Genomic DNA, 7,785 nt, shown 5'->3' with positions numbered 1-7,785 from the left:
TGTTTTTTATTTATGTTTTCTTGATGTGGCACTGATCTGTGTACACTTTGTTGACCTATGATCAAGGCAATTAAATATATTCTAACAATATTTCTGTAATTGATATGCCTAACATAAAGAAGTGACGCTAAGTCAAACACCGGAAACCAGCCTTCCCCAACCGGGTGCCCTCCAGATGTGGAGGCTGGAGCTGGCTGGCTGCTCAAAACATCTTTCTTAAGTATAACCAATTGCATCCTGAGCCAATGGGGGATTTCCTTGGAATTGTTTAAGGGATGTTATTCCAGACTTAGAACTTTCTTGCACTTTTACTTTTCAGAAACAAAACCTACACATACAAGAAAATACATTAGGCAAACCATACCATTTGAAGTTTATTATCCTTAATGACTACCAAATACAGAGGGCATTCAAAACACCAGGAAAGAGTTATTTACAGTCATCAAGAATTCTGGTGTTGTTTTGAAGGAGCCAAGATAGCCAGTTTAAAAGGTAAAGAAGAAAAACTTGCTTCCATATTTGGACGGCTGCAACTCGCCTTCAGTTGGTGGGTTTGGTTGTGGTCTTTCCCTAGAATGATAGGGATTCTCAGGCAGGGGCCGCTCAGTCTTCACTTTGGTGACCTGGAAGGGAAAGAATCACATTGAAGTGCATGGTGAGCAGCAAGCAGCCTGGAAAGAGTGACAAACAGGAAGCTTTGCAAAAGGAAGCCAGTCCACCTGAATGGTACTAAGTGCAAACAAACCAGCATCAAGGAATCCGAGTATAGAGAGGTGCCTTATTATGTACCAGAAGTGGTGAAGCTGGTGCCCTCCAGATACTGGATGGTTATTTATTTAACTCTTTAGTGACTTAATACAAAAGTATCTAAGTGACTTTTAAAAGCTTAAGAGTCTATAACCCCCCCCAAGTGATGTTTCAGTAAAATCACTGCAGTAACCCAGCAGGAAAAAAAATCAACAAAAAGCTTCACCAGCAAAACAAGCTATCAGCCTTGTTGTCAAATGCCTGGGAGAAGAGGTAAGTCTTATGGGAGCCAAAACAGAAAAGACCCTCTGCCATGCTGCCATCTTCCAAAGTTTCTTTGAAGGGGCACCCAAAGGAAGGTGTCAAATAAAGACCAAAAGGTCTGGGTAGGTTCATACTGAGAGAGGTAACCTGAAAAAATATTGGGGTCCTGAGCTGTGTGTTTGAGGTTAAAACCAGCACTTTGATTTGGGCCTAGACACATACAGGCTGCCTGTGCAGCTGTGTCAGGATTGGTGTTCCAAAATCAGTTCATCTTGAGCTTGGCAGCTGCACTCTTCTGCAGTTTCTGAACAGCTTTCAAAGGCAGCTTCACAGAAATTGCACCACAATGACCCAATCTTGAGTTTACCAGTATAGACTACTCCAGCCAGATTATTGCAGTCCAGACAGCATCATGGTTAGGCCACCAGCCTAACTTGGTAGAAGGCATTGTGCACCACTGAGGCCAGCTGTGCCCCAAGTGGCAGCAGTAGATCAAGGAAGAAGCCTGAACTATGGGCCAGGATTGAAGCAGAGAGCCTTCTGTATGCAAAGCATATATCCTCCTGCTAAGCTGCTGTCCTTCCACTCCATGTCACACACACACCCTCCATGTCCTTCGGTTATTTTCCCCAATAGTAATTTAGAAAGTGGTTCTTATAAGGCTCACTCTGACCTGCAGGGAACACACATGGGTGCTCCAAGACATCAAAATAATGGTTTAAAATAAACTATGGTTTAATGTGGGCAAGCTCCTTCCCCTCTCCTGACTGTGCTACACAGGACAGCAAACCAGCCCTAAACAAGAGAGTCTGATTTGTTGTTATGTGCAAATTCAGGTTCCTGCAGACTTGTAGTGTGGAGGTAAACAAACTACAAGCAGGAAGCCAAAAACAGACTTTGGTTTCTGCTTTTGATTTGGAGACAAACTACGAGCCTGTATGAACCTGGGTTTGCACATCGGGGCAAGCTAAACTCTAGTTTACTTCATCCCTATATGGCACAGTCAGAAACAGGAGATAAGGAAAGCACTTCTCTGCATTAAACTTATTTGCTTATTTTAAACAATGGCATTGAACACTGCTTGGGAACTGGGGCCAGAGACACAACTTGAAACCCAGAAACCAGCTACCTTTTCCAATACTAGCTCAGGAGCCAAATTTTCCACTGTGTGGATGCTCAATTTCTGCCATCACAATTATCTAGCAGGCAAAACTGCTGAAAAGGCTGGAATTTCTAGATAGCGGCCTCAATGCTTGGGGAGCTAGCCCTGAGGAAAGACTGGCTGAGTTTGTAAATCTCTCCTGGGCCAAAGTGCAATCAGGTGACAACACTACCATTCAGATGAGAGGCAAGATGAAAAACCCCTTGCAAGAAGTGATTAGGTTAACACCCAGTACATGTAAGAAAGAGCCACCATACACATTCAGTTACCTTTGACAGCTGTCCCAGATCAGGTCTCACCCAACCCAACTTATCCAGGACGCACTCATCAAAGACCTGCTGCTGCTTCCGGCAGTGGCGAAGCTCTAGCAGGTTATTATAGTCAATGCAAGTCCAGTATTGGGTAAATGGCTCCGCACAGTGTAGCTTAAGCTGTCTAGAAACACAAAGATGCTGCATTAATGTTTCCTGAAGTGAAAAAGAAGGCAGAGTGATTCTTAAAAGGCACCTTTGTATTTTGCTCACACATGGATTTGAAGACCACAGCAAGCTATGTATCTGGTTACAGCTGAAGTACCACAAAACTAAGTCCTAGTGAAAACAGAGAAACTCTGGCCTATAATGCCAACTCAGACTGCAAATATTTTCTACATTCATGTTACCATCCCCATACCGTGCAAAATCCCTATGGCAAATACTGTAACACAAATATGTTTGTCAATCCAAAACTGAGGAGAGCAACAACAGGATAGCACCCAATCACAAAAAGTAAACAGTGTTAGTGTTATTGCCTTTCAGTTTTTCTACAAAACTGAAGGAAGCATAGTGGATTCATAAAACTGTGTTTAAAGTTCTTCCAGCATGTGATACATGACATTTTGACAATTTAAAATCTAAGTCAGATGTGACCTATCACCATAGCTGCCAAGTTTTCGCTTTTCTCGCGAGAAAGCCTATTCAGCATAAGGGAAAATCCCTGTAAAAAAGGGATAACTTGGCAGCTATGCCTATCACTGACAAGAACTTTTCAAAATTAGGAAGTTATTCCCATCATGGAGGGGAAAGGAGCTACAAGGCATGAATGACTCATCAATTAAAGAAAATAACAGGTAACCATTTGAACTCACTATAGAATTAGAGGGAAGTTAAAACAGAAGATATCTGAGCAGAAACAAGGGTGGGTGGGTGGGTGACACAGCAGTTGTCACAAGTACGATAATTGCCCGAGCAGATTGTAAAGGAAATCTGGATTCAGATCCCTTCCCTTGTATGAACCTGTGTGTCTTATAGGGTCATTTCAGAAATATGATTTTGCTACAGAGTTAGGGTTGCCAGACTCAATAGAGGACAGGACTTCTGTGCCTTTAATTGCCCTGCTCTCAAAAGAGTCTGGAAACCTTAAAGAGAAACCAGCAGACCCTTTGCTTGGAAATTAAACAAAGGGTCTGAAGGTTTCTCTTTAAGAGAGCAGGGCAATTAAAGGCACAGAAGTCCTGTCCTCTGTTGAGTCTGGCAACCCTATACAGATAGTTACAGGTAGGTAGCCGTGTTGGTCTGAGTTGAAGCAAAATAAAAAATTTCCTTCAGTAGCACCTTAAGTGAAGAAGTGTGCATGCACGCAAAAGCTCATACCAAAATAAAAACTTAGTTGGTCTTTAAGGTGCTACTGAAGGAATGTTTTTATTTAACCCTATACAGAGTTACTTTTGGAGCGGGGGGAGTAAGTAGGTTATGAAAAAAAGAATAGTAATAGTTAAAACAGTGTCATGTCACTTGCTTATTTTGACGTAAGCAAAATTATTTACTCACTTATTTACCGGTTACATTTACCCTGCCTTTCTGTTAAAAAATTGTAGGTACCTAACAGCAACAACATTCACAAGATAATTTAACCAATGTCTAACAAGACATAAGTAAAATTTGCTGTAGGGGAAGAGATTCAGTAGTTTCCTTTTGCACTATGAACCTGCAAGGCCTTTGGGAGGCAGGATCTCAAATATTAAAAATGCATTTCTGACTAAAGGAAGATGGCAAAATTACTAGAAGGGCATGAGACTAATTTTATTTATTTGAAGGATTTTGTTTAACCCTACCCTGCAGGCAAAAATAAGCCCCCAAGATCAGTAATATTAGATGGGCCTTTGGTCTGACTCACCAAGACTCTTCAAATGGCATACCTGAAGAAGTCCATTGCACACTTGTTCACTTCCTTGCCTTCCTTTAAACATTTCCGTGGGTCCTTCTCTTCCCAGCGGCAAAGCATGAACTCCTTGTTAGGCTTGTCACACTGTGAGCCATAATGGTGAGCTGCTGCTTTCAGTATGGCTGAGGATACTTTTACCTGAGGAGCAAGCCAGAGAGTTAGCTATAGGCTGGCTGTGTGTGTGTGTGTGTGTGTGTGTGGCAATGCATAGGACTCTTACAAGCGCCACGAGAGCCTATTGAATGAAGAAGAGCCAGGCTGCAGGCATGCATTCTCCTTCTCATATATGTAAAATGTGAATAAGGTCCTGCACTCACAAGAATGCCAAGGGGCAGCACATAATGAAGCTTGTGTACTATCAAACATTACAACACAATATATTATTCATTTAACAGAATTTGTATACCACCTAATTGTAAATAAAACCTCAACATGGTTTGCAAAGAATATGAAATATGGATTGAAGTTGTCCATAAACGTTGAACACAAAACATATTTTTTTAAAAAAATCAAGACATAAATAAAAACAACCAGTCAAATATATTCGATATATATGTTGCAAACTAAGATTAGAGATTAAATTACATGTCAACTTTACATGTCTGGGCACGCTTGCCTAAACAAAGGAATTTCAGCAGGTGCAGAGGAGAGCACAGTGAAAGTTCTGGCTTAGTCAAGGCACAGGGAGTTCCAGAGTGTAGGAGCTACAACAAGATAATTATGAACACACATAAAATTAATAGAATGTATAAATACAATTAATTAAAAACAATCTTTAAAAATTATATATAGAAATAATAACAGGAAATGTTTTATGTAGGATGACACTAATTAAGACAATGAGAATCTGAACGTCCACTTCTAAACATTTTTTGAGAACAAGGGTTAGTATGAATGTGGTAGGAGGTAAAAGATACATATACTGTAAATGTGTGTGTATATATACTGTATATATCAAGGTATTTAGAGAGTGGAGTGTATAATCCCCCCAGGGCTTATGATAAGCAATAAGATAAAGGTAAAGTGACTCCTGACCATTAGGTCCAGTCGTGACCAACTCTGGGGTTGCACGCTCATCTCGCATTATTGGCCGAGGGAGCCGGCGTATAGCTTCCAGGTCATGTGGCCAGCATGACAAAGCCACTTCTGGCGAACCAGAGCAGCACACAGAAACACCATTTACCTTCCCGCTGTACCGGTTCCTATTTATCTACTTGCATTTTGACATGCTTTCGAACTGCTAGGTTGGCAGGAGCTGGGACCGAGCAACGGGAGCTCACCCCGTCGCAGGGATTCGAACCGCTGACCTTCTGATCAGCAAGCCCTAGGCTCAGTGGTTTAACCCACAGCGCCACCTGGGTCCCTATGATAAGCAATACAATACTCTTAATAAATCACACCCCTCTCTACACAAATGTTTTGCACAAGATTGTGCATCTTATTGATATCACTGACATCAGCGGCCAAAGTAGTGGGAGGAGAGAAGATTGTCAATCCAGAATATATAATTTGAATTAAAAAACAAAAGCCAGTTGGCAACCAGGTAGGAGTTTTCATACAAAATAACCCTTCATGGATAAGAATCCATATTCTGCCATAGAAATCTACGAGGCCCTTTGTTATTTTTGGTACCCCTCTGAAAATTATTGTTTTATTTATTGCATTTATATACAGTAAACTTGCAGTTTACACAGGAGTTGAATCCAGGGATTTTTGCACCAAAACCAAAACTGTGTATAGTCAAAGCACACTGGGTTGAATGGTGGGTGGGGTTGCCAAAGTCTTTTTTCCTGGATTCCCACCCATTTTCCGTCCCCCTTTTATTTTGTTTTGTTACTTTTTTGTCAAGCATTGCAGGGGTTGGACTAGATGACCTTTGGGTTCCTTCCAGTTCTAAGATTCTATGATTCAATGAAGCACATAAAGCTGAATGTGCTCAAGTTAAATGTAAATTGTGGGCTCACTGTACCTTTTCCTCCAAGGAGCTCAAGGTGGTCCCACCAGCCCATTATATCCTCAGAACAACCCTGTAAGGTAGGTCAGGTTGGGAGATGGCTGCTGGCCCCGCCCCAAAGGTCACCCAGTGAACTTCACGGCTCAGGACGGATTTGAACCACACTCAGCCATGAGGCTTTTGAAGAGAGTCCTTGGGAGAGCCAGCATGGGGCAGTGGTTAGTGTCGGACTAGGACATGGGGAGAGACCATGGTTCAAATCCCTGCTCTGCCATGAGGCTCATTGGGTGACCTTGAGGGTCAGAAGCTGCCACTCAGCCTGGCCTACCCCACAGGGTGGTTGTTGTGGCCAGAAAGCTGTCTGCGGACAAACACCGGCTCCCTCGGCCTGAAAAGTGAGGTGAGTGCTGCACTCCCCAGTCGCCTTTGGCTGGACTTAACTGTCCAGGGGTCCTTTACTGTTTACGTTACCTGTGGGGATCAAACGAGGAGCAGGGGAGAACCACGTACACCATCCTTCAGGGAGAAAAGCGGGATACAAATGCTATAAATAAATAAATGGAGTTTTTTTTGGGGGGGGGGCTACCAGGCTGGCAACGCCTGCTGTGAAGGGTTTGAATTCCTGCTGCCATCCTCCTTGGGGGCTTTTATTTAGAACAGATATTACTTAGCTTTTATCTATTTTATTGAGAATGGATGGAATGGCCAAAACCTGGCCCAAAGGGGCGCCACGGGTCACTTCGGGGTTTGTGTGTATATGTACGTTTGTGAAATGACGTTTCTCTGACATTTTGGGTCTTAAATGGGGGGGAGGGGGAGGAAGCTCTTTAACAGCGAGGGGAGGGTCGACCCTGCCTGCAAATTGGGGGGTGCTGTTGTTGTTGTGGAATTTAATAAGGGGGGGATGGAGAACACCGCGTACGACTCCTCATGGAGCTCATTAGGAGCGAAAAGGCGGGAAATATGAGGGTGAAACTGAGGTGGGGGTCCCCCCCCATACATTTGTGGGGGTGGGATCAAGATCATCCTCCCCCCCCCGCGCGCTATTTCTCACGCTCACCTCATCCACTTCTAGTTCGTCCAGCGTGGGCACCTCCAGCGTGGGCATAGCCGCGGGCGGGCGAGCTGGACCTGCGTATCCCGACCAGGCCTCTCCCCTTGGACTCTCCTTCGCCACCGGCCCTCACGAACCAGCCCGGACGCCAAGGCAGAAACTGCGCATGCGCCTCCTTGCCGTCCCGGGGGCACGCTATGTCTGGGATATGCGCATGCGCCTACCTCCCGCTACCTCCTTCCCGTCACCGTCACTCTCTAGGAGGAGAATTTGGGCATGCGCATTTAGCCTTGCTCCTCAGTCTCATCTCTCTCCGCATCAGAGGAGGGACTCAGGGGGCGTGGCTAAAAGAGCTCCTCCTCGCGGAGGGTTGGGCCGCTTACCACTCTTCTCGCTCCTCCT

General features: G+C 44.0%; 1 protein-coding gene across 1 annotated transcript; it reads right to left on the bottom strand.

The window, feature by feature from the left end:
* Positions 1–361: 361 nt before the first annotated feature.
* NDUFA8 (NADH:ubiquinone oxidoreductase subunit A8) lies at positions 362–7,517 on the bottom strand. Its single transcript, XM_035113918.3, has 4 exons — positions 7,390–7,517; positions 4,350–4,513; positions 2,443–2,608; positions 362–623 (listed from the first exon to the last, which is right to left on the bottom strand). Exons 1-4 carry the CDS (start codon positions 7,435–7,437, stop codon positions 486–488), a joined length of 516 nt encoding a protein of 171 aa, XP_034969809.1. The 5' UTR covers positions 7,438–7,517; the 3' UTR covers positions 362–485.
* Positions 7,518–7,785: the final 268 nt, after the last annotated feature.

This window comes from Zootoca vivipara, chromosome Z2, assembly GCF_965207765.1.
Source record: "Zootoca vivipara chromosome Z2, rZooViv2.hap1.1, whole genome shotgun sequence".
Classification (NCBI taxonomy): Eukaryota; Metazoa; Chordata; class Lepidosauria; order Squamata; family Lacertidae; genus Zootoca; species Zootoca vivipara.
The sequence above is the reverse complement of the archived record's forward strand: the minus strand, read 5'-3'. Positions and strand labels throughout refer to the sequence as shown.

Bases quoted from the DNA above. Each gene is read 5' to 3' on its own strand.
- NDUFA8 (XM_035113918.3), bottom strand. From the start codon at position 7,437: ATGCCCACGCTGGAGGTGCCCACGCTGGACGAACTAGAAGTGGATGAG. The intron at 4,514-7,389 runs GTGAGCGTGAGA...CTTGCTCCTCAG, and splicing joins ACGAACTAGAAGTGGATGAG to GTAAAAGTATCCTCAGCCAT. The intron at 2,609-4,349 runs GTATGCCATTTG...TTGTGTTTCTAG, and splicing joins TGTGCAATGGACTTCTTCAG to ACAGCTTAAGCTACACTGTG.